The 26,386-nt window shown below is 40.8% G+C and overlaps 3 protein-coding genes and 1 long non-coding RNA gene across 7 annotated transcripts; 2 read left to right on the top strand and 2 right to left on the bottom strand.

The window, feature by feature from the left end:
- The first annotated feature begins 463 nt into the window (after positions 1-463).
- Positions 464-12,012, top strand: mtf1 (metal-regulatory transcription factor 1). 4 transcript variants are annotated; one of them, XM_086079224.1, is made up of 12 exons: positions 474-559; positions 1,065-1,123; positions 2,033-2,571; positions 4,020-4,258; positions 5,330-5,461; positions 5,618-5,691; positions 6,699-6,832; positions 6,983-7,060; positions 7,338-7,440; positions 7,529-8,103; positions 8,183-8,249; positions 9,302-12,012. In XM_086079224.1, the coding sequence occupies exons 3-12, from the start codon at positions 2,107-2,109 to the stop codon at positions 9,781-9,783; spliced, it is 2,349 nt and encodes a 782-aa protein (XP_085935350.1). In that variant the 5' UTR covers positions 474-559; positions 1,065-1,123; positions 2,033-2,106; the 3' UTR covers positions 9,784-12,012. The 4 variants fall into 4 exon arrangements, with proteins under 4 accessions (XP_085935349.1, XP_085935350.1, XP_085935347.1 ...); XM_086079221.1 differs by having other exon boundaries at positions 474-689; XM_086079223.1 differs by lacking the exon at positions 1,065-1,123 and having other exon boundaries at positions 464-559.
- Positions 11,626-12,451, bottom strand: LOC147172718 (uncharacterized). Its single transcript, XR_015095427.1, has 3 exons — positions 12,324-12,451; positions 12,162-12,263; positions 11,626-12,091 (listed from the first exon to the last, which is right to left on the bottom strand). It is a non-coding gene; the product is annotated as an uncharacterized LOC147172718 (long non-coding RNA).
- A 277-nt stretch (positions 12,452-12,728) lies between these two features.
- On the top strand, positions 12,729-16,820 carry yrdc (yrdC N(6)-threonylcarbamoyltransferase domain containing). The gene is made up of 6 exons (XM_086078970.1): positions 12,729-12,983; positions 14,021-14,216; positions 15,006-15,120; positions 15,202-15,321; positions 15,582-15,712; positions 16,353-16,820. Exons 1-6 carry the CDS (start codon positions 12,812-12,814, stop codon positions 16,417-16,419), a joined length of 801 nt encoding a protein of 266 aa, XP_085935096.1. The 5' UTR covers positions 12,729-12,811; the 3' UTR covers positions 16,420-16,820.
- A 74-nt stretch (positions 16,821-16,894) lies between these two features.
- Positions 16,895-25,845, bottom strand: maneal (mannosidase endo-alpha like). Its single transcript, XM_086078969.1, has 4 exons — positions 25,188-25,845; positions 23,313-23,422; positions 20,373-20,449; positions 16,895-19,189 (listed from the first exon to the last, which is right to left on the bottom strand). Exons 1-4 carry the CDS (start codon positions 25,660-25,662, stop codon positions 18,553-18,555), a joined length of 1,299 nt encoding a protein of 432 aa, XP_085935095.1. The 5' UTR covers positions 25,663-25,845; the 3' UTR covers positions 16,895-18,552.
- Between the last annotated feature and the right edge of the window lie 541 nt (positions 25,846-26,386).

Below are 26,386 nucleotides of genomic sequence, written 5' to 3'. Positions count from 1 at the left end.
GATGCTCTCTGGCTCCATGCTGCCTCTCACAGATCAGTTTTGGTACTATGACAGACATGGTTTAACTAATTTGATGACTTTTAAAAGTGTCTCACTGCACACAAATAAACGCATAAAAATGTATTTCTAGAGTTGCTACAAATTGTGTGTTTACATCACATGTGCACAGGTGTAAGGTTTACAAAAAGGCAACACGTTATTAGTATTAGTGTGATATCTACTGTAAATGTATTCACTTCAAAAATGCATATCTTGTAAACTTTTGTCACAGTGTTATTTTCCAGTATTTTAACTTTTTATTGTAACAATTTGAAGGAGGCCTTACTAAGTTATATGAAAAATTAACGAGTGATAATAAAAATCAAAAACGGAAATTAAATGACACGGTCAGTTTCGAAATGAGTACACGCTGAGCGGTTGTGTCCAGTTGTTGTCCAAATTACCCACAATGCACCAGGAATACTTCTACGCGTTTGACGTTGTTTTGTATCCTCGGGAGGCTATACGGTGCTAAACATCCCAAAACACGGGAATATAAAACCACAAAAATCCGGCTCAGGTAAATTAAATCCGTTTAACGGCGCCACCGGGTTTCTGAGTCGGGAAAAGCTAGTGTGTCGGGTTATCACATGGAAATTGCTTGTCGGAAAGACTTAAGAGTTTTGAGGTCAGCTGTCGACATTAAAACGGTAAGTGATTAGCATCTGAGCTAAGCTAGCTGCTAGCACCTCTTATAACGTTAGGTGGCCGAGCTAAAGCTAATCTTACATGTCGGTGTTGCATGTGAAATAGACGGACTGTATGTGTACAGATTAAATCGTAGTAATTTGACTGTTGCGTATCACGGCTGGTAGGATACAACGAGACACATTAACGGTTACATTAAAAAAAAAGAAAATATTTGTAGAGGTTTGTTAGCATTGCATCCGAGGCGGTGATGCTAATTGAGCCCCTCATCTGGGAAAAAAAATCATGACATAACCCACCGATGTGAATATTTTGGGGATTATTCCACGATAAACAGACGACTGTGTGTTTGTGTATTTTTAACGGCTCAACGTTAGGTCGCCTTTTGATGAAGCCTCCAAAAATATGACAGGGCAGTTGTGAGGTCGTTTCAAAGGTGAGTGATGATCTTTGGAGTATTTCTATGCTTCGGTTTCACGAATGTGAAACTTCCACTTTTTATTTGTATTTTATTTATGTATTTATATTTCCTGTGATTACAAGTTACTGTTTGTTGTGCAGTGGTGCCTCGAAATGTCATCTCTTTGCTAAAAACAGCAACAAACAAATGTTTTAATAAGGGAAGATTGCACTCTACAAGAATCATATTTTTTGGTTAAGGAATATGTCACTCTAGTACAAGGGTCACCATGTTTTTAAAACTGAGAGCTACTTTTTGAGATGTATACGGATTTATGTGAAAGGCTAAATTTGAGATGTTTACTACAACAACATATTTGCTCTTTCTGTGAATAATTTTGCATTATTAAACAATAAAGTGTGCATGGAAGGTGGGGGTGGTGTTGTCCACTTGGGGCCACCATACTCCCGCTCCAGCTCATAACTGTGACTAATCACTCCCTGCCATTTGTTTTCAAGGTAGAGTTACTCATATTTCCAGCCATTTAAAGTGTTTTGATCGACATCACAGAGTTTGTGCACTGTGATAATATAAGCACCAAACATTCCAAAATAAAGAGTTTCACCAGGATAAAAGGCAGTTAAGATCACCTTACTCCATTGTGCAACTATACAAGAACATGTTTGCTTCCTTGTAAGAGGGAAAAGCTCCCCTTACATATTTGATGAATTCATATGCCAGTAGCAGTCAATGGTCAGATTTCATTTGACAAATAGAAACATCCAAGACCGTCAATGAGTTAAGTGTGTAACGCTTTAAAAAGTGTTGCTGGACCTGGTGAGTGACATGGGAGCCAGCAAATGAGTGCACAATTGGCTGTTGTAATTATGTTGTCAAAATTATAGCTGACAGGAGCTGATTGAAATCCATTATGTGTTTCCTCAGATTGAACCATTCACAGAGTGAAGCGTGCAAGTCTTCCTTCCTTGGCCAAAAGGAAGGAGCCTCACTAAAGGACAATGTCCGAAAATGGCCCTCGCACAGAGGCGCCGCTGTACTTTGAGGTAGAGGTGGACGACCCCTTGGAGGGGGGCGACGAGGACGACGAGGACAAGCTCCGTTTCGACAAGGGTGAGCACCTGATGGCGGAGCCTTCGTCGTCGGGCGGCCGCGTGTACGACCGGACCACCGTGCTCATCGAGCGGGACCCCATCCGGCTGGACGAGGAAGGGGAGGAGGAGGGCCACTGCGGGGCCGACGAAGATGGCGTCACCTTCCTGACGGAAGTGGAAGGCGACGAGGAGGAGGGCTCGCTGGCCTTCATGGCCGACCCGGACGCCATGTCGCAGGGCTACGTGCACCACACCATCTCGCCGGACCAGATCCAGTTCACCATTAATCCGGGATCCACCCCCATGCCACGCAACATCGAGGGCGCCACCCTCACCCTGCACTCGGAGTGTCCGGAGACCAAGCAGACAGAGGTAAACCCGCACAGCCACACCTTCTTCTCTTATGAATAATTTCAAAAGGTGCAACAATTCATTGATTAATTGACAATTAAGCGGTTACTAAATGTATTGATAATCATTTAGAGCATTGGTGTCCAAACCACGGCTCGAGGGTTATTTGCGGCCCACTATCCAATTGGCATATGCTAAAATTCACAATTGACAGGGCCCATGTGCTTCAGTTTTTTTTTTATATGTAGATTTTATTTATTTATTAATATAATGTCTAGATAAGTTCAGTGTTTAAGAAATGCAGTCCACAAAGTCATCGATCCACCCATTTATTTGTTTTATTGTCGGAATCTGACTTGTGATTTACTGACTGAAGTTTATTCAACACTTGTTTTATAGAATTGTGAAGTGAAATGAAATGTAAAGTAGTTACAGTATAAAGATGAATTAATTGCGTACAGATCAATTTATTGCTTGTGTTTGTTAAAAACAATGCAAATAACCACATATTTAATCACAATTGCAGCATTTAGGGAAGAAAAAAGCCCAAATCCTCAAAATTTCAGCCTCTCTGCAGGACATTTTGTCAGCTGTCTGTAGTCCTCCGTGAAAGCAGACTGATTTTCTTATGTCACTCACGTTCTGCTTAAATGTACTCCAAAACTGAAAAATGTGAGCACAAAATGCATTTGCACAAATAAATGTTAGCCCAAAAAGTAGAACTGTGATACTCTTTGTAAAGGTCCCCTTCTAGTTACTAGATGAAAAAGTATTTGTGTTGAATGTTTTTATGAATACATGCACATGATGATAATTGCCTGTCCTGTGTTTGCAACTTGTAAAGAAACATGATGTCGAAACCGTATCATGCATGAGTCACGACAAAAAGGAAGATGGCTCACTTCCTGTTTTTGCTACTGATTAACAAAACGCTCGCGCAATATAATGACATTCAAAAATTATTATTAGTATAGCTCAGTTTTTGAATTATTTTTGTATGCACAGTCATGCTTGGTACTATAGATTTTGTTCAATGTGTGTGCATTGTGTGATTTTCTGTGCGTTTGTCACATGAGACCATGGCTTCATGATGAGGCATTCTTTTTGATGAATGTGCCCCCAAGACAAAAATTCACTGACACCCAGGTCAAGATTGCCCGTTGCCCTGAAGCTGTGAGTGGATGAGTGAAGTGAGTCAGGAGATTGATGGCGTCCCGCTTGAAAACGGACATAAATGTGCTGCATTGTACACAGCAACAGTGGTCCTCGCTGTCCCCGCTCGCTTCATGTGCTGACGTTGTCTGAGTCACTATGTTCCCTTTTCAAGGCCGCGCTTATCAGTCGCATCCGTTCACCTCGTTAAATGTGAATTCAGTCCACCCGGTTTCGTTTTTTTTTCACAGTGAAAAACAATTCATTTAAATCCACCGTTCTGAAGACCCTTGTTCCCTTTCCTCCGCGTGTCTCAGGTGAAACGTTACCAGTGCATGTTTGAAGGCTGCACGCGGACGTACAGCACGGCGGGGAACCTGCGCACGCACCAGAAGACCCACCGCGGCGAGTACACCTTCGTGTGCAACCAGCAAGGCTGCGGCAAGGCCTTCCTCACCTCGTACAGCCTCAAAATCCACGTCCGCGTGCACACCAAGGAGAAGCCGTTCGAGTGCGACGTGCAGGGCTGCGAGAAGGCCTTCAACACCTTGTACAGGTAATCTCGTATAATCTTGTCACGGTGATTGACAGCCACTGGTTTTGTTGTTTATGTGTTGGCGAATCACGTGTCTCTTAACTCGTTCAAACTCAAAAAAACTTATAATACTTTTGTTTTTAATACTTTGTCCTTCACTCCCAAAAACGTATTTTCTACTTTTTTGGGGGGGTTATGCTAGAGCATACAGAAGGCTATGAAGAGGTTGCTTAAAGCAATGGTTGTTATTGCAAAAAACGGCCAACAGGTGGCAGCAGAGTATAAGAGATCGGCCAGGGCCATGTTGAAACAAGCTTTTTCCATCAGTATGTTTTGAAGAGGTTTGTGAATAATGATAAAACTTAGCTACTAGGGGTGTGAATTGCCTCGTACCTGGCGAAGTCACGATTCGATTCGATACCGATTAATCCCGATACGAATCTATAAATTGATTATTGCGAATTTTTTTTAAACTCAAATTTAGAAAATACTCATCAGTAAACTTTGTACATGTACACTGTAAGATTTGTATGAAAATGTATGTATTTATTTGAAAATTCAGGTTGCAGTCTGTTTCATGTTTGAACAGCACTGAAATAAAATATTAAGGCTTAATGTTCCATTAATATAACATTCTTCCATGCTTAAAGGATGAAGTAAGTAAGTAAGACGTTTTGTTGAATATTCCCATAAAAAAATGATATTTAAAAATCGATTCGAGAATTGCGCGCTGTAATATCGCGATATATTGCCGAATCGATTTTTTTCTAACACCCCTATTAGCTATATTCAAATGCTACTTGCTGCAAAATGGAAACATATGCAAATATACTTTTTTTTCCTGATGAAAGAAAATACTCGAATCTTTCTTTTGGTAGATTAAATGTTTTTATAGCAATAGAACCCAATATTCTGTAGGCCTTGCATAATAATCAAAATCCAGTAAAACAGCTGGGAGCGAAGGTAGTTGCTTCAGTGAAAATGGCTGTGAGTGAATGAGTTAATTGCATGTTATGTTATTAGTGGGCTGAAAGGAGATGTACTTTTTTTTGTGTGTCACTCATGATGAACTTGTCTCGATTGTCTCTGCAGGCTTAAAGCACACCAGAGACTCCACACGGGCAAAACGTTCAACTGTGACTCTGAGGGATGCACAAAGTACTTCACCACTCTCAGCGACTTGAGGAAGCACATTCGCACGCACACTGGAGAGAAACCTTTCCGGTGAGCAGTACCAGTTGAGAAGAAAGAAAACATGATGGCAACAAATGTTAAAGTCAGGCCGAATCTTCATGAGGGGATGGATTTATATTGGGAAGGCAATACATTTAACAGGAGCCATTTTTGACTTCTTTTTTTTTTTTTTTTTTGCCTCACAAGGTGCGACCACGGCGGCTGTGGCAAAGCTTTTGCAGCAAGTCATCACCTAAAAACCCACGTACGGACACACACAGGTACGCCGTGTCTTTCAATCACATATTTTACATTGGAAAAAGGCAAGGTACCACTGTACCAAGCATGAAATCTGATTGTGTTTGTTAGTCACGATAATCCTAAAACATTTCTTAGTAAGATTCCCATTAAGTACAATCCTTCAATTATAGTAAATTCCTCTATTATTGCATACGTTTAAATTTTTCCATGGTATGTTTCCGACTTAAAAATGTGTTGTTATTTGTACTAATTTCGCAACCCTCCCCACAAATTGTTCTTCGTCAGTGTGAAATCTTGCCCAGTTTAGTTGAATGTAAAGGAACAAATCGCACCTTCAACGGTGCCGTGATTCACAGTATAGTGTGGTACGCAGGCTCCCTCTAGTGGTACATGGAAGGAATTTCATGAGTAAAATTTTAACTTATTCGCTTCCAGCTATTTTAGAAAAATTTAAAAATGTTCAATACCCACACGATATTGTATTCAATAAGTTTATGTACACCGAATCTGCCAAATGACAGAATACTCGCTGTCCTTTCTGCCTTCTGTAATCAACAGTAGAAAAAAGTCGGTTGCACAAAATGCAGCCATTTCTCCCCATGGACTCTCTAAGCTGTGTTTATTTCATATAAAATGGGGCGATAATGTCATCTACTGGCGTTTGTGCGTCAGTGAAGTTGTTTGCCAGTTTAAAATTTACAGCGCAGCAGAAGATTCTCCCGCACCTGTCCCCAAGAAAAAAACATTAATTGGGGGCTGTGAATGAGACTTAATACTATGCAGAATGTAAACAAACTTCTTTTTTTTTAACCAGTACAGTTCATTGGCGCTTGGACAAAGTGTTGGTCTAATGTCAACCATTAAATATTCTACGGTATATTATGTTATAGCCTGTGTCTTTCTTTTAAAATCTGTCTTTGTAGAAAATAAATGATAATCAGTGAAAGCAAAGCCTCGTCGGATTGAAATGAACGACGATCCCGTCCTTACTTTGCGGTCTGATTGTCAGTATCAATCCTTTTACCAGGCGAGAAGCCTTTCAACTGTCCAAGCGACGGCTGCGAGAAGACGTTCAGCAGCCAGTACAGTTTGAAGAGTCACATCCGGGGTCACGACAAGGGACAACCCTTCAGCGTCACCCTCATGCACCCGCTGTCCGAAGTGAGTCACGACGGCGCGCGTCGTGTTGCTGACAATATTATTCAGCCGCCGTATCTAACTGTTACATCTTCGTTTCTGTGACAAGTTGCCAGATTAAGTAGGTCCCATTCATCTTTTTTTTTCTTTTCCTTTTTTTTTTTTTTAATATAGGATGCAAATCATTCACTATGCCTCAGTGACTTAAGTTTGATCTCGACTGACTCGGAGCTGCGAGAGCAACTACACAACGTAAGTCCAGCTCGACGGTATGGTCACAATTGGTGTTGCTTTCAGATTGAGCGTAGAGGAAGTTTGAGGTTAGGGTTGCCATTCCGGCGCTGATGTGGAACTGCTTCAAATTTGGTAACCACAGATTGAGTGATTTTTTTTACTCTGTGAGATTTTATGGTATTAACTGTTGTATTTACTGTGATGGTTTTAACCCTCATCTGTAGCACTTTGAGATGACTTTGAAATGTAAAGTGCATTGCAAATTAAATGTAATGTGTGTACTAAATCATTACAGGCACAGAATTTGGACCTGAACAATGTGACCCCTGTGAAAATCTTTGAGCTCATGTTCCAGAGTCCTGAAAATAGCGTTAGCCAAGATGAAGCCCAGCCTGGCGGTAAGGACGTTTCAGAATCTTTTTTTTTTGGTGCTAAAATCCGCTTTTGTTGATGTCTGCTGATCCACGCTCGCTCTCTCGTCCTCAGAGAGTCTTGCCGAGCGCTTCGGCCTGGAGACGCCACCGAGGGTGACCGAAGCTTCATCTCTGATTTCTTTCACTCTCACATCCGCCTGCTCCCACACGGCCGCCGTCGTGGAGGCTCCTCCTCCTTCTCAGGCCCTCGCGCCCGCCACCTCCGTCGCCTCCTCCACTCAACCGCCCGCTTTCGTGCACATCCCCGATGGGCCCGTTCAGGCTTCCGTCCCAGCGCCCAACCACGTGGCCCCGCAACACTACGTCACGCTGCCGTCCACATTCCTTCAGCAGGAAAACGTGGCCCAGCCCGGTCCTCCTCCTCCTCCTCTTCCTCCCATCTCCGCACCCGCGGCTCCGTTGCCAAGCACTTCGACGGCCACGTCGGCCGGCGCGACCTCGGATGCTCCGACAGCGGTAGCTCAACCTGTGCCTTTGGCCAGCAACGCCGCCTCCGGTTCCGGCCCCGCCACCATCACCATTGCACCAACTCAGAACCTGCTGCAGCCCGGCCTGGTTATGTCGGACCAGAACCTTCAGTGGATCCTGAGCAGCGCCGCCAACAGCCAGCAGAATCCCGAACAAGCAGTGGGTTTGAAACACGGCGATGACTCATCATATTGATTCTTGTGCTTCTTATTCCAACATGTCAAATATTCTTTCACAGTCACAAGGTGGTACGAAAGTGGAGAAGGTGTTCTTTACTACAGCCATACCAGTGGGAGGCAATGCTGGTAAGATTTTTTTTTTTAAATTTATGAGCCTTTAGAAATAGAAAATGGTAGTCCCTAACTCATCCACCTCACTGAAGAAACCCCCTTTGCACCTGGCAGTTTACTGGATTTTGAGTGATTTTGCCAGGCTCACAGAATATTGTCTATTATTGCTATAAAAACATGGAACCTATCAAAAGAAAGATTAGAGTCTCTTCTTTCTTCAGGAAAAAAAAGTATATTTGTATCTGTTTCTTTTTATAGCTGAGCTTCATCAATATTGACATTCTTGGTGAAAACACTGACAAAAAGAGCTTGTTGCAACATGGCCCTGGTTGATCTCTTATACTCTGCTGCCACCTGCTGACCGTTTTTTGTAATAAATAGCATTGCTTTAAGCCACCTCATCATGCCAAAAGCTGCATTTAAATAAAAAAATGTGTGAGTAGGACAAAGTATTAAAAACGCATTTACACATTTTTGGTTTTGAAAGAGTTCATGCAGATTTTAACTCATTTGCTCCCGAAAACTTATAAATATGTTCTATTTTAAATATTACCATTCTCCCAAAGTTGTATTTATATGAATTTAAAAAATGTAATGCTAGAGCATACAGAAGGCTTTGATGCAGCCTCAGAACAGAAGAAAATGCTTGAAGCAATGGTAGTTATTACAAAAACGGCCAGCAGGTGGCAGCAGAGTATAAGAGATTAACCAGGGCCATGTTGCAAAAATACTTTTCCCCCCAGTGTTTAAAACAGATTTGTGAATAATGATGAAACTTAGCTTTATTCTAATGCTAATTGCTGCAAAACGGAAACAGATAGACACACACTTTTATTTTCCTGATGAAAGAAGAGACTCTAATCTTTCTTTTGGTAGGTCCCATGTTTTTATAGCAATAGAACAGAATATTCTGTGGGCCTTGCAAAAAAAGTCAAAACCCAATAAAACAGCTGGGAGCGAAGGGGATTGCTTCAGTGAAAATGAATGAATGAGTTAATAGCAGGACTTAGCGATCTTCCCCTTTTGTCTCTGAATTGAAATGTTCTTCCTCTAAAATGTCTTTTCAGGCAGCTCAGTCCAGCAGATCGGCCTGAGCCTGCCCGTCATCATCATCAAGCAGGAAGAGTCGTGCCAGTGTCACTGCGCCTGCAGGGACATGGTGAAAGAGAAGAACGCCTGCTTGGCAACCTCCACCTCAGCACAACAGCAAACACCAGACGCCCCTCCCCCTCCCCCTCCCGCGCCCCCTCCCACTCTCCCTCTCCCTCTCCCTCTCCCTCCAGCGCAGCCCCAAGCGCCTCCGCCCCATCCCGCCGCCCCCTCCGCCTCATCTCCGTGCTGCCTCCCCGAGTCTTCCTCCAAGGTGGCTGAAGTCGATCCCTCCCCCGCCCAGACGTTCCCCCCGCCGTCGTCGGTGTCGTCGCACGGGCTGGCCAACATGGACGTGTCAGACTTCCTCTCGCTGCAGAGCCCGGAGACGGCCGCCAACATCGAGGCCCTGCTGCTCGTCGCCGACGACTTCAGCATGGCCACCGAAGGCAATCCTTAAACGTGCGTGCGTGCGTGCGTGCGACGCCTCGCCTCTTTCCTGAAATGCTTTTGAACCTCCCGTACCTTCAGTGCATTCTCCTCTCTGTGGCATTGTGCAACATACCTGCACAAACTTTTGTGTCTTTTTTGCAGTAGTTGAATTCACTGTTAATAGACAACCGCAATTAATGCAGGCAAAATGCAGTAGACGAGTTTTTTTTTTTTTTTTCCTTTTAGGAGGGTTGTTAATAATACACATATTCAAATTGTATATACGTCACTGATGACATCCAGTCTAATCGTGCTGTCCAGACACTGAAATGGCGAGAGTTGCCATTTTGCTGGCTCGGAGCAAGTGTGTTGTAAATGCACTTGGAAAGAATCCCGACACATGCTTAGAGCTGGTTTTAATGCACTGATGTTGAGTAGCTCCCAGCACAATCTTCACGTGTGGACACGCTAGTCAAAAGATGGGATTTCTTGCTCATTCAGATTTGAGCCACCTTGTCAAAATGGCTCCATCGCTTCCCTCTAACTTAAACCTAATTTAAAATTGTACATTGTAATTTATTTAAGCCTTTAATTTCCTACTGGCAATGCCGTTATGATAGTTGAAGAGTTTTATTAATTTATTCCGATCACATGCATTTTTTTTATTATTTTTTTTGTTTTTTTGTGTGTGTGTCTGCGTTACTGAATGACTTTCCTCTTCGGGAAGAAAAATGCTCCTCGAGAGTTAATGTCCTCACTGAAACCACAACTAGCAACTACTGTCATTATCGGGTTGTGGCCGTCTCAGGAACGCATCGGCTCATAAGTGGTCCCAGTTTCCTTCTATTTTGCATTGCATTTTGATGCACTCGTTACCATACCACCAGTTTTGTACACAACAACTGTAACTTTAGCATTTCAAAACCGGGGGGTGCGAAACCTACTGTACAGCCCGCTATTTTCTAAACTGCCTGAGTGTCGTGCGTGTCCTGCTTTCAGGTGAAATTTCTGGATGAATCTGAAATTATGTGTTGTAAAGTATAAATCATAGTATGTTTACAGGAAAGGTCATGCATTTTAGGATCATCCTGAAATTTCACCCAGAAGCTGAATATTCCAAACTTTTTGTGAGCGGAGTTAAGCTTTTTTTTTTCTTTCCTGTAAATGTATTGTTCACAGACACCCCGATTTAAATAGCAACCGTATGTATACAGTACATTTTGGTACAAAGCATCAAAAGATTTTTTTTTTATATATATATATATAGGCAAAACACTAATTTTTCGCTAACATTTGTTCACCTACTTTAACACTTTTTTTTTGTAAACTGAATCCCCTGCTTCCTGCTAATGATTTAGTTCAGCTAGGACACAATGCAGCAAATGCGTGCAAACCGTTTTTCTTGCCTATAAGCGTCATTTCCCAAGAACCAATCAAATGGCCAGTTTAGATGTGCGATAAAGACTACAAATGTGCACGCTGTAAACTCTCAGAACCATTCCAGATATGCAGTATTATGAGGGTCCAAATGTTAAGAGAAGACATTATTCACATTAAGTACGAAGAATTAACTATGCAATTTTTAAGTAAAGGCATTCAGAGGCATGCACAGAAGCCCCGACACAATATCTCCTTCCTTTTGTTAAATAGTCGTGTTTAGAGTATTTTTATATGCATCACTCCAGTTGCAAATGTTAGGTATAATATATAGAGAGAGATATATTGCCACTCACGCCAACGACACGATGATATAAAAAGTTATATTTTGCATCGGGGATGATGTGAACGCTGAAGAATGCGTCCCTATTGAGGAAACCGGTTTAATACCAGTCTGCATTGAAGGAACACATTGTGTTGATGAAAGATTCTGTTTTAAGAATGACTTTGTTTAAAAAAATAAGAAAAGACTATAAATGTATACACACAGCGTTTCTTTTCAATTCTGAGCTTTATGGGTAAACAATGTGCCGGCTAACCAGCTCTGCCTTTTGCCTCCATCTTACAATTTGACAGATGACAACTGTTTTTGACACCTGTTTGGAAGCAGATCTATTGCAACAAAAAAATGTATTGGACAAGTCCATGTAATAAGGCAAATTAAACTACAGTACGTGCTTCCAAATGGATGCAAGGATTTGTATTTTTTAAAAGAGAATGTATAATGTTAAATGTTTGCATATGCTCGTTTCGTACAAAAGTAATATGATAACTTTCTCAAATAAGAGCAATATACTAATAAAACCTTATTGTCTCAGAACAGTGTCGATATTTTTATTATTTTAGCATGAAGTCGGTCATGTTTGTGGCGGCAAAGTCACATCCTGGAGAGATCTCGTCTGTGGGGAAACAACCAAGAAACATTCAAATGTGAAGTTGCAATCTGCAAGATGAAATGAAGCGGCTCACCTTGAGAACTTGATTGAGATCTTTCAAGTCCTCCAGGATTTTGTTGCACAAAGTTATGTTCTCAGACACCTTGCATATCCTCTCATCAACATCTTCCACCTTCTATGAAACAATGCAAACGATTAGGCAAACAGAACCCTTTCTTAAAATTCCTCCACTGACCGTTTCCATTACAGGTGCACTTTCATCATTAGTCTCAGACATTGTGGATCTCTAAGCGTTTTACCAAGCCAAACGTAGCAACTTTCTTTCTTTAGAACGAATACAAGTCAGTAACCTACAGGTGTTACAAAACACTCATAATGAAAGGGTCGTTAACTGCGCGTTTTATTGGTCGAGATGGCGTCGACCGTGAAAAGTATGCTTTAGAATTGTGTTTTATTTTTGTGTGGATGTAAAGCTATAATATTGTTGAAATTGTCAGGATTGTAACTAACAATGATTTCAATCAAGAGGAGTAATAAAATAACAAAATAATAATAATAATTATATATATTTTTTTAAGTGTTACTACCCTTTTAAGAAATATGTCGTCATGGATTGAGGGCGTAACCCGGAAATGTTCACTTCCGTACTGGCTCATGTCGTCCGCCGGTGGCAACATGTTTCTCCTCTTCGTCCTGTCAAGTCTCCTCGGCTAACGCAATTTCATGAATTGTTTTCGGGAGTTGGCAGTGCGGATAATTAAATACAGAGCTGCTCTCAGTTCTCCTGAAGTTTGCCGAGTCGGAAGTGAAATGTGCAAACGGCTAAAGACCAAAGTGCTGCATTTGGCAGCGGCCACCGGCGACGGGCCGTTTGTACCACAGGAAGCTCGTACAGGTAAGAAGTCGACATTGGGCCGAAGAACAGGCGACTTAACTTAAATGTTTCTAATTTTTATTGTTTTAAGTTTTATAGAGTTGAAAGAGGAGGCAACGCAAACATGTCGGCGTGTTGCATCAGATTCATGTGTGCACCTGTTCGGCTTGTCTGCTAGTACATCTATTACTTCTGCAATAAAACTGCACCACTTGATTATTTTTTTAAACTGTTAAAATTCATGAATCATTTATGTTAAGTTTACAATTTAAATCTCAAATCTCTGTTTAAAGTTCCTGTAAAGTGTAAGTAAATGGCTTGTAAAATTGACACACTGGAAAGAAATTGTTTTTTAATTAAGGAACATTTAGGCAGCAACATGTTTTTATAATGGTCTTTTTTCCCCCCTCAAGATAATTAGGTGATATATATAAGCATATAATTTAGTTTGTTGGCTCAATCATCAATGATGGTACTTTATTTATTTATTTATTTTTACAGTATGTCATGTCATATTTTTTTTGTTTGACATAATTCTGTTACAGATACTCAAGCACATTTAGAACATACACGACAGTTAAAAACTGCTGAATAAATTATTCACTATTGAATAGGGTTTAGTCTTTAAATGATAGTTTAACTTTATTACATATTACTCTAATTACAAAATCACCATTGCAAATCAGTGCTAATGTTGGCGTTTTTGCCCAAAAGTACATGTAATCTGTGCTAACTGCTACGCTAACTGGTCAAGACTCGAGGCTTCATAATTATTAATAAAAAAATCAAATAAAAAGTTTTTTTTTTTTTTTAGTAATATGAGTAACGACAGGGCTGTGTTAGTTTGAAATTATTGCTAAAGACAAAAAGAAAAAAGAAAAATGGCTTAGTTAAAGTTGATTTGAGTAACATGGTTGCGTGTATGACATGGAAGTTTTTTTGTTTTTGTTTTTAATCAGCAGCGCAGTCGGAGATTACGTGAGCTTTTTAAAGTCCGTGTGACTTCAATGCAAAAAGGTCTATAATGTTTTAACACCTTTGAATACCGTTCTCTTCAGATGTCGCTGACATCCTGAGCTGCACTGTGAAGGCCCTCCAGGGCGGCCACGTGGTCGCCGTGCCCACCGACACCATCTACGGCCTGGCCTGCCTGGCCCAGAACTCGGGCGCTGTCCGCGAGATCTACGACATCAAGGGGCGCAACGAGCAAAAGCCTTTGGCTATTTGTGTGGGAGAAATCCACGACATATACAAGTAAGAGCATTTTTTTAAAGTGGAAACTCCATCTGCCTTTAAAGTCAGAACTCCACAAGTGTGTCTATCGCCAACTTACTTTTTAAAGAAATACAGAGCACAAACGTTTGTGTGGACATGCGATTCGCTATATTTTTTTAATTTTTATGCTGTATTAACATCATAAGTACCGGTGTCTTATCTGTGTTGTCTATCTACTGTTTCTTTTCAAATATCCTTTGCTTAAAAAGATTATAACAGCAAAATCAATGCAAGTTTTTGTTAGCCCGTCGACAGCCCTTTGTATTGCATTAACTCATTCACTGCCATAAATTCATTAAAAAAAAAAAAAAAGAGGGGGCAAGAGGCGATTCGATTTTTTAATTGTAATTAATCGCACGACTTCACTAGTTAACTCACGATTAATCAAAAATGTTATTTTGGTTCGAAATGTACAATAAAAAATTCTAGGTTTTCATACTCTTGTTAACAAAAGTGTGGGGGGGGATTTTTTAAACTAATAGAAATAGTTAAAATGATTTTTTGGACGTTTATAGCAGTCAGTGGCAGTGAATGAATTAAAAAAATAATAATAATATAAAACATTTGTGGTGTCAGGCGATTAAAGTTTTTAATCTTAATTAATCGCATGTTTATAACCGCCAATGGCAGTGAATAAGTTAAGCTAGCTCACTTTCATAAGTTATGTGATTTGATTAAGTACACAAAGTGTAATTGTCTTTATTTTATGTTTAAAATCCGACCGGCATGGTCACAACTCGAGACAAGCGATCTTGCCTCCATGTGCAGGTATTGCAAGGTGAAGGTGAAAGAGGAGCTCCTCCGCGACCTCCTGCCGGGCCCGGTCACGTTGGTGCTGGAAAGGTCGGCAATACTCAACAAAGAGCTCAACCCGTTCACGTCGGTAAGCCACGCTGTTAAATTGCCGCAAATGATGTATTCATTTTAGGGGAGTTCATCGTTGACTGTGTGTTGTCACGCTCAGCTGGTCGGCGTGCGTATTCCGGACTGCGCCTTCATGCGTCGTCTTTGTCAGATGTGCGCCGAGCCTCTGGCGCTAACCAGCGCCAACGTCAGCGCACAAAACAGCACGGTGGCAGTCCATGTGAGTATTAAAACGTGGGAGGAACGCTGAGCTCGATGCCACAAAACGCCGGCACGAATTGCATTCGTATTCAACACAAACGAACCAGCAGCTTTGTTGCAACTTTTTGCTAATCTGCAGCCTCGGTTAGCATTTGGTTAGCCGCTGTTAGCTGCATTGCAGAAACGTTTTAGTCTGCTGTGACGGCAATTGATTAACGTGTTAACGTTGTTAGCATTTGATCTAACATAAGTTTGTTGGGGTTTTTTTTTAATTCGAAGGAGTTTCAGGATCTTTGGCCCCAGTTAGCCGTGGTGGTGGACGGTGGACCAATAGGAGACCAGAGCCGCCTCGGGTCCACCGTGGTGGACCTATCAGCACACGGCAAATACCGCGTTATCAGAGCCGGCTGGTAAGTTCCTTCTCTTCATTTTAATACGGGAAAGCCGAATACTAGTCTAGTGTGCTCTGCTACAACATTTTTTTACTTCATTTGATTAAATGTTACTGTCGTAAAGTAATGCTCATCATATATATGTGAATATGTTTAAATAATGAGAGTCAAATTACAATATGACTACAAATGCATTTAAGGTAGCAAGTCTGTTTGAAAATAAAAATAAAAACATTCTTTAAAAAAAAAAATCCTAATACAAAATTCATCTCGTGCCAAATTGAAATTAATCAAGTCAGCGGAAAAGACATTAAGAGCAATTATTATTGTGTGCATGTATATAGTAAATATGTGTTAAGATAACATTTAGAAATGTCTAATTAGATGTAATGCTATCAGTTTTATATGAACTGAAATCATTTATTTTTGATAAGTAAATAATTAAGACTCATCACAAATTAAGAAATGTGATGCAATTATTTGAAATGATATGCGTATGTATTCTCATGGTTAACTTACAAGCAGACCAGCAAGACTACAAACTAACTAAACAAGTATTTATGTAGTTTACTATTGTACTTCCGATGTTATTCATTTGTATGTCATTTAAAAAAAAAAAAAAAAAAAGAAAGAAAAATGTGTGTTAACTGGGTTTTAGTGCCTTTTCCTCCACCGTGGACGTCCTCGAAGGTAAATACGGACTCACCTCGGAGGAGTTGGGATGATTCTCGGGTCAAAATGGAACTTGCAATCAAGCTTTCTTATTTTAAAACCAGAAGAGGTCATGCTGGATATTTTAATATATTAACATCTGCTCTTATTGCCTTTATGTTTTATAATGTGTTATTATGTTTTTCCATTATTTTAGTCACTTATGATGGGATCACGTGGCACTTCTCCGCTATTTTGTTTCCAATTCAAACTGTATCTTGTTACCAGCAGTCATGTGTAATATGCCTTTTTTTCTTTTTTTTTGTTATACAAGAGTCAAAAATACGATATAATAACCGGGGACTCTGGGTAATCTGTGAGACCTTTTGAGTTAAATGGATTTCTTTTGCATGCTACACATGCTACCTAAATGCGGTTTACTCATGTACAATAAAAGCAGATATTCATACGTGTACGGATGCGTATTCTCGCTGGACACGCACGCACACACACACACACACACACACACACACACACACACACACACAACAGAGTCAACATTTTTATTGTGAAAAATTCCAAAGCTTTTACGAAGCAAGTGGAAACAAACTCAATTGCAGATGTACACATTTGAAGTCGTGAAATCAATCCACGTGGGCAAAACACAAACTTGTCTATCCTGCAGCAAAAACCCACTCTGGCTTGCCTGGATTGTTTTTTTGCAGCCCAAAAAAAGTGTCAAGCGAGTATGATGGTTATTCATTGCAGAATTGAGACTGTTAGCTGTTGAGGCATTGATAGCAGTTACAAGGCTTTCAAGTAGTTCTAGAGAAATGTCCAGATATTCTGTTCTTTAGTCTAATTTAGTAGGATTTCGTACGAAAAATGAGCAATGAGTTGTGTTTGTTTTTTGGTGGCCAGTCAGCTGGGAGAATTGTGCCCCAAAATATTATGAAACCTTTTTTTGTTGCGTTTATTCTTATTCTTTTTTTTTACTATTGTATTGCTATACATGAAAGGAACGAAAAGGTGTCACCAAGAAAGTAGCCTGCAAGAAGGAATTGGATCAGCAAATTGCACCCCCACATTTGCTGATAATTGAGCCTTGAGTGCAGCTCCAGTTTATTTTAATATGTGCTGCCATTTTTTTGAAACACAAGCTACGCAGTTGTAGTGTATTACAGTGCAACTTTAACAATGTTTGTTGGGTGAATATTTAAGGCGGGGGAAAATAGTTTTTAAAGGAATACTTGACTCAGTGAACCAGCGAATATTTCATCCAGAATTAATTTGATAACTTCATTATTTTTAATGTACAATTTATATTTAAAAAAAGAGATTTTACAGTTGCCATCGACTGAAAAAAAATTCTAGGTTTTCATACTCTTAACAAAAATGGAAAAAAATGTTAAACTAATAGAAAAATAAATTAATTTTTGCCGTTTTTAGCCATCAATGGCAGTGAATGAGTTAATGTGATAACTTCATTATTTTTCATGAACAATTAATACCTTTAAAAACACATTTTCCACTTGCTGTCGACTGAAGATGACATCACCTGTCCTGAGGAAGTAGCTAACGACCAATCACGGCTCACCTGTTTACTGGTTTTGGTCAGCAAACTGAGCCATGATTGGTTGTTGGTTAGTTTAACATTTTTGTTCCACTTTTGTTAAGAGTATGAAAACCTAGAATTTTTTTTCATTGTTCATTAAGAACAGATATGAAATTTGTGATTAATCGTGAGTTAACTAGTGAAGTTGTACGATTAATTAAAATTAAAAAAATTAATTGCCTGTCGCCCCTAACTTTTAATATTTTTTTTAATGAATTTATGGCAGTGAATGAGTTAATTATAGACAAAATCTTATTTTCTTACTGTTGAAAATGGCTCAAAGAGTCAAGTATTCCTTAAAAAAAAAAAACTACATATATAAAACTAATAAAGCCATAATAAAAAAAAAATAGAGTAACTTAAAAAACTGAAAGAAAAACAAAATGTATACAATTAATTATTAAATAGAATATGTCAAATATAAATATATCAACGATAATTGATGAATCCGATTTTTTTTTTCTTATCCATCGCTGCAGCTAACGATGATTGTTTTGTTGATCCATCGCTTGCTTAACTTTTCGTACAATTTCCTACTAAAAAGGATCGTCGTGTGTCTGCGCTCACGTCGCGGTTGGAATGCCGCGCGGCCTCACATGAGCCACTGCTCCTTCTCCTTGTTGAACTTCTCGGCCCAGAGTCTGGTCAGCTCCAGGTAGTGCTGGGGCCCGTGCGGCCGGTAGTCCAAGTACACCCTGGTGGCCGTCTTCTTGGGCACGGCCCTCTCGATCTGCGTGCCCTCGTGCCACTCGTTGAACGAGGTGATGGCGAGCACCTCGGGCCGCACGTCCAGCGCCGCCTGCAGGGCCGTCTCGTAGTAGCGGCCGTTGACGCGGTTGCGGGTGCTGTGGCTGTTCCACGGCCGCACGCTGGTGTCCACGTAGCCCGGCCCCACGCTGGGGACGAACAGGAGGTCGTTGTCGTCGCAGAAGGCCTTGACCGCCTTCCAGTTCTGGTGCGACGAGCCGAAGGAGAAGCCGTTGGAGGCGAAGTACGTGTACATGCCGTCGAAGCCGCCCGCCGCGATGTCCTGCTTGTGGCGCTCCTCCACGATCAGGGCCACGAAGACGCCGTCGTAGGCCGAGTCGCGCAGGCTGCGGGAGCCGCCGGGCGCCAGCAGCTGGGACCAGGACTCCGCCGGCGTCAGGTACGAGTCGTAGATGTAGAACAGGGGGAGGCTCTTCCCCGTGCTCGAGGTGAACTTGTAGAAGGCTGCGTGGTCGCCGTACCTTCCGCGAAAGGGACAAATGCACTGAGAATCACTTCATGGACTAAAATAAACCACAAGGGGGGGCTAACTCAAAAAATTTTTTGGGGGGGGGCAGAAAATAAACTATATGAATGTGAATATTTGTTATGATTGAAAATTTGAATTTATTGCTGCTGCATTGTGAGTTAGGATTAGCATTAAAACTGACTTAAATAGTTAACTCACGATTAATCACAAATTTTATATCTGTTCTAAATGTACAATAACAACTTTTTTCTAGGTTTTCATACTCTTGTTACCAAAAGTGGAAAAAAATGTTAAACTAATAGAAATAGTTCAAATTAATTTTTGACGTCTATAGCCGTAAATGGCAATGAATTAGTTAGGCTAAGGATTTTTAAGGTGCATTAACGAATATTTTGCATTTCTTTCGGATGAATCTTGGTTCAAATCAAGCTATCGTTACAAAATTGACATATAGGAGAGGGTTCTTTATTCCACTTGGCAATTCAAGTGATTCATCTGTTCCAATTAACTCCCATTTCCAAAATGGCTGCACCCCATGAAACCAACCTTCACCTCCCGCCAAAATGTCCTATGGTAAAAAAAAAAAACGATAGAAGACTCAGAAATTTAGTGCCAGTCCATAAGTGAATTTTATTTATCATCAGCTTGTTTCTTTTCTGTCAGGTAACCTCAATGGCGCAAATGTGGAATTTTCCAAATTGAAGGTTGGCTCTTAATTGGCCCTTTTAAATAGACTTGTGGGATTTATAATATTCCACCTACAAATCTATCGAAATGTACTTTTTAATTGTATTATTTGGCATGGATGTCTTCTTATCACCCAAAAAAATTTACAATATTTTTATGCCTGAATGTGCTTTTTTTTCCCCATTAGATAGCCGCCAATATTTACAAAGTTTCCCATCTCAACTTTGCATGGAAATCTACCAGAAAACTTTCCACCCCTGTTTGACCCAAGTTTGGATTATGAGGGGCTCCTTCTAAAGAAATACGCACACGAAAAGTTTGGGAACGCGATCTAAAAGCATTCTGGCTAATGGAGAACTTAAAAGTGAATCCAGTGCATTTTTTTTTTTTTCGGCCAAAGGGGGGCCTTTATATAACCAGAAACTCATGCATGATGTCTCCTACCGGAGTTGAGTCGGTAATGGAGGTGTAACATAACAGCACCTTACCTGTCAATGATGTACTTGACGTTGTCGAGTACGCTCTGTTCATTGCGTCCTCTGTATGGTTGGATGTGAAATGCCACCTGGAGAAACCATCATTATTCAAGTTTTGATGTACAACATTATAGTGGTCCATTGCCTTCATTATTATTTTTTTAACTGGTGAAAAAGAAATCAGCAGCAAAGCAAGGGATCCAAATTGACACATAGCGGTACTCAAAAGGTTCAAGTTGAATATTTAAAGGCCCTGGACGCACTTTTTCAATTATGAATGATCAACGTGAAACACTTTTTTTGTAGGAAGAAAGAGAAAATGTCTCAGGACGAGTTAAGAACATCAGTGGCCAAATGTAATTGTAATGTCAGATTGTATAAGGTATCATTACAATGTATTAATTTGTAATATTTAGAGTGGTTACTTAAAAAAAGAAGAAGTCAAAAAAAATAATTCGCCAGTTGTTGCAATCCGGTCCTCCAAACATTTGCATTATCAAGAGGCCTGAAACTTGTTAATTGTGCCCTTTTTCCACCAAGTGCCACCTAAAAAAAATCTTAGCTTTATTCAATAAAATTGTGCACATTAAAAAAAAAATCTTAAAAACAAACAGCTCTTTTACATGTATAATAGTGATAGACTGATATGTCTTTTCCAGGGCTGATAATCAAGGAGGTCGATAAAGATGTTTGCAGACAGTGAAAAATTGTCTGAACATGTTAAAAATTTCTTTGCAGCAAGAAAACCTGTTCGAGACAAGTAAAAACTGTCTTATCATCTTTTGCAACATTTTACGAACCCCGACGAAAACCCCAAATTCACTAAATTTGCATGTATTCGCTGCTGTGACATAGCAGCTTTATCGGCCTTTTGACTAAATACAATTGAATTGTACTTGGCAGTGATTCTTGTGGCACACTTTATATTACAGAGCAATACCAACATTACTGTATGTTACTCCCAACACTAATAACAGTACAGCACCTCACAGGTAGCTGCCGCGTCCTATTTACCATGCAGAACATTTCCATCCCCTGCAGGGTTGAGGATTGTCCCAGCAGGCCTTTGTGACTCCAGGGACCCGCCATGCAAAAATTCCCCGCTGGTCCAACCTTAATCCCACTCTGCCCTCACTTGGGGCCCGATTTACTACGATCCCAAATAGCAGGCGCTTAATTGCGTGTTCGCTCACTCCCAACAGATTTGCATGCATTTAGTAAATCAGGTCCCTTCAGGTCTCGTTTCGGCTTCCCTTCAAGCTTTGGGTCAAGCAGCAAGCAATGCAGAGATCTGCGGCACAATGCATGAGCAGCGTGTGGGTGGGTGCTGCTCAAATAGTGTTCAGTTTATATAATGATAGGAGAAAAAAAAAAGTGCATTGCTTGCTTTTTTAGCATCACCTCAAGTGCACTTGTGTGGTTGTTGGATGGCGCGATTTGATGTTGGTGTTTTGAATTTATATTTTGGAAAATCCGTTTTCTTCTTTTCAAGTGACACAGCAAAAATAAATGAGATGGCAAATAAAAAATGTTCAAGTGCACCGTTGATGGTTGAGTGGGATGATCATTCATTGCTAATATAAAGTAGAAAATTGTCTACACTCTGCTGTTCACTACTAGAGCAACTCAACTTTATTTGGGGTTAATCAGAGGCACTTAAAATGGTGCCAGGTGCTTGCTGACTCCTATTTAACATGACTTTGAATGTGATTGGTTAATTCTGAACACAGCCACATCGCATTATGAGGGTGTGCACACTTGTGCAACCACGCTATTTTATTTTATATTTGAAATAGTTTTTACTTATTTAGATTATATATATATATTAGTGCTGTTTAAATTTGGCGCGCAAAATTTTTTGATAAAAAAGCCTTTTTAATTAAGTGATTAATCATGATTAATCAAAATTCTAAAATGTGATTCATCCGATTAAAAAAAAAAAAGATAAATAAAAAGTATTTACATTTTCTTGAAAACTTCTTGGTTGGTGGCCTGTTTACTTGGGTGGCCCGCCCAAGTTTTAACATGGTGTGGGAAACACTGGAATGTGATTCTGAACACAGCCACGTCGCATTATGAGGGTGTGCACACTTGTGCAACCACACTATTTTACTTTATTTTTACTTTCCTCCTCACACAGATTTCTTTTTTCCAACTAATTGAGTTTTTTTTATCACAAAAACCTGGAATTTCAACAGGGGTGTGTACACTTTTTGTAACCATTATAACAACACTAAAACATCAAATGAAATGTAGGACTAAGACTTTTGTGCAGTAAAGTATGTCTCAAGAGAATTTGTTGCGTCCACTTTGCTTGTCAGCCGGTTGATTGTCTTTATGTGTAGCGCTGCATTATTAACGCCGCTTGTTTCGACATAAGAAAACCCTCACAAGCCCGTCTTGTCTTTTGTCCGTCTTGCGCGTGTCACAGAAAGAAAAAACACAGGTTCTTCGAGAAGCTTTTCAAACCGCATATCAACTCAAACGTGAGCGGTTCAAAGATGTCTCGTGAGTTAATTCCCATCATCAAGCGCTCCCTTTTGCCCCGTTTTAAATTTTCATAAGCTTTTCAATATGGCCACCGCTCGCCCGCATGTTCTCGCAGCTTATTTTCCGACCTAATTGGCAATTGCTCAGCTCGTACGTACGTTGGGTCCCCGGTGACTGACTGCAGCAGCAGTTTTTTGACCCCGTGTCCTTCCCCAAGTCCTGGAAATGTCACCACCGCCGCAAACCCTCGAGATGCCCACTCAAGATTTGCATTCACAGCAATTCTTTGGAAAGTGCCGATTCACCCCATTAAATGCAAGCGCACAAATTTTATTGTGTCAAAACACCTTCAAAGTGCCAAATGCCAAATTTCATGTCCAGGAACGCTCCAGCGTCATCGGCCGCGCTTCGCGAAACTTGAAGCCAGATCTCAAGAATGTGTGGGTTGATTTTTTTTCTTACCTTGAGATTGTGTCTATAGGCAGCGTCTAGTATGGAAGATTCAAAATCTTCAGTGGGTTCCCCGTTGTCATCAGCCATGCCAGGAGGATACCAGGACAGCACCAGAACCCCTGTAGACGCGTGGACGCAAAAGCTTTAGCGACTTCATCTCCCAAAGTGTGGTATGTGTACTACTAGAGGTACGCTGGCTCCCTCTAGTGGCATGTGAAAGGATTACTGCCAAAGTACGGTTCAGCTAAATGTTTGCCTAACTTGTGTGCAATATTTCAACTGAAGCTGTATTAACACAACTTTATTAGTATAAAATTATTCTGTTGAAAATAAAAAAACATTTAATGTCATTCCTGTAATATATATGACTTAGTCCCTGAATTAAATACAGATACAATTTAATACATTAACTTATTTACTGCTGTAATTATTATTTTTTTAAAGATGATTAAAAATTAAAGGCAAGAGGCGATTAAATTTTTTTATTGTAATTAATCGCATGACTTCACTAGTTAACAAATTTTACATCTGTTATAAATGTACAATAAAAAAAATTCTAGGATTTTATACTCTTAACAAAAGTGGGGGAATTTTTTTTTAACTAATAGAAATAGTTCAAATTAATGTTTGACGTTTATAGCCGTCAATGGCAGTAAATTAGTTAAAAACGTAAAATACAAATAAAGTTGGCATATCTTGGCTTATCTTATATGTTAGAGTGTACCAGGACGAACTCAACTGCACTGCTTGGTTAAAATGTGGTTCCATAATAGGTGAATTCATAATATCCTTAGTTGGAAGTTGTTGACATTTGTGTCTATTAATCATCTTAAATGCCTTTTAACTAAGGAGTACCTATCATGATGTACGCTAGGTGATCGCAATTCCCTCAAGTCAACTTGATGTATTGAATTCTCCTCTGTGGTATCACTCATGTAAAGAAGTGAAACTATTTTGACGCCTTTCCGGCTCTAGTGTCTTATTAAGCGGATTGTGTTGCGTCCAATCTGTCTGCACTTTTACCTCGGGCGGACAGATGGCCAGAGGTCGTCTTAACGCGGCCGTGTTCCGTAAACCTCCCCCAGGTACAAACATTTGGGGTTCATTACGTGCACAAGAACATTAGCTGTGCGGGCTGTTACTGGACACCGAGGATTCTGGTGTCTCTTGGGGTAGCTGTACCGCAAACGAGCATTAATATTTGAGCAAACTGCCCCATTGGACATAACATTAGGCACACCTCAACTTAAAGGCCTTTTATAAAGTAAAGAATGCTCACTAGGGACAGAGTCACTATGGAATATTTTTATAATAGACATGTTTTTGGGCAAAGCACAAGAACCGTAAATGGGTGATTTAATAATTTTTTATTAAATTTTTTGAAAATTATGTTTATTTACATTCTTATTTTAATCTGTATATTTTTGTACAGTAAAGTACGGTGCTATTTTTCCTTCTACAAAACACGTTAGGAAAAAAAGGGAGGCAATTTGTAAGCAACTCCAAGACGTCACAGTACACGAGTATGTGGCGCTGTCCATGGTGCTGGATTATTGCTCGCACTAAAATGTTCTTAAATTTGCAATTAAACGTCAAAAAGTCACCTAATTTGACTTGTTTAGTACTTTCCTTAACTAGAGGTGCCGCAACTCATTTGTGACTCCTTCACATACAAAAAGTAAAAATTTATTATTACTCCCATTATAAAAAAACAACCTCGTCATCCGCAGAACAAGCAGTAGCGAAATTATTTGTACTTAGTTACATCTAACCCCTGCTCTTAACGAGAGGTGTCAGTAAAATATCCAGATGCAGGTACTTGAAACTATTTAATTACAGTAACGAAGTATTTGTACATGGTTGCCCCCCGCTCCTAATTTATACCTGCCGCCGAAGCCGCGATCTGCTCCATGTGGGACTCCAGCACGTCCGGGTCCCTGGAGCTGTACGGGCCGAGCTCCGGATAGAAGCTCGAGCCGATGTCCTCCGGCGGCATGTGCCTTCCCCGCGGGTAGCTGGAGGCGATCTTCGGGTCCCAGTGCGGCACCAGAACGTGGTCCCAGTGCACGAACTTGCCGTCCGCCTGCGGGGTTCCGTACCACGCGTAGTAGAAGATGTGCACGTCGTCAAAGATGCTCCCCTCCGGACCCGAATTGGACACGGCGGCCGCTTTGGGGCGCTGGTGGCCGGGCGAGGACGTCGACGAGGTCCGCTGTGCGGCGCGCCGGTCCGGCGTGTTGGGGACCAGATCCGACAAGCCGTCCCCGGTCTTGAGGGTCCGGAGTGCCATCATGGCTCCGAAGATGAAGAGCGTGAAGAGAAAGAGAGCCACGCAAGCTCTCCTCCGCAGTCGACCCATGCTCAACGGTACCGGTTCTGGTGTGGATGAGTTGATGAGCTATCAGCCTTTATCCGAGGCTCCGGCTTCTCCACGGCCCATCTCCGGCTCAACACAGACGCGTCTACATGCTCGCACGCCCGGTTCGCTTCCTACAGTGGTCGGGGGGGGGGGGGGGTGGTCCTCCTCCGAACGTAGCATACGCTAGCGCGCGCGTGTGCGTGCGTGTATTTGTGTTAGGCGGAGGATCTGATTGGTAGATAGCTCTCGTGCTTCCGGTTCGGTAAGTAGTTGTAGCGACGCCAAGTGGCCGAAGTAGATATAAAAGAAGAAGGAAAAAAGTGGCGTCATGGCGTTGCGTTCAAATGTGGTAGGACATTGACGCACATTTTAAAATCGTTTTTATTTGTTTACAGGGTTAACTAGATGCATTAAAAGTGATTTGTAAATACTATTCGCTGGGAATAGACACCCTTATGGGGCAGAGGCTCCTGAACACAACACGACACCGTTATCAGTTCCATTTGGCTCATGTCCAGCACGGTGCTGTAACCACCCAGGGAGAGATGATTAATTCTTCATTACATTGTCATCCTCAATTAAACTCTTTATTAATGGCCACTGAGCATCAATTAATACAAAACAAGGGGATTAGTCAACACATGGACAGTTTTTAAAACGTGCTACATCACCTACTGTAAGTGAACTGTATTTATTTATTTATTCTTATTATTTACCAGTTTAA

The sequence above is a fragment of the Leptonotus elevatus genome, chromosome 6, assembly GCF_054856555.1.
Source record: "Leptonotus elevatus isolate MCC_2025b chromosome 6, RoL_Lele_1.0, whole genome shotgun sequence".
NCBI classification, from domain to species: domain Eukaryota; kingdom Metazoa; phylum Chordata; class Actinopteri; order Syngnathiformes; family Syngnathidae; genus Leptonotus; species Leptonotus elevatus.
This window is presented reverse-complemented; position numbering and strand designations above follow the sequence as displayed.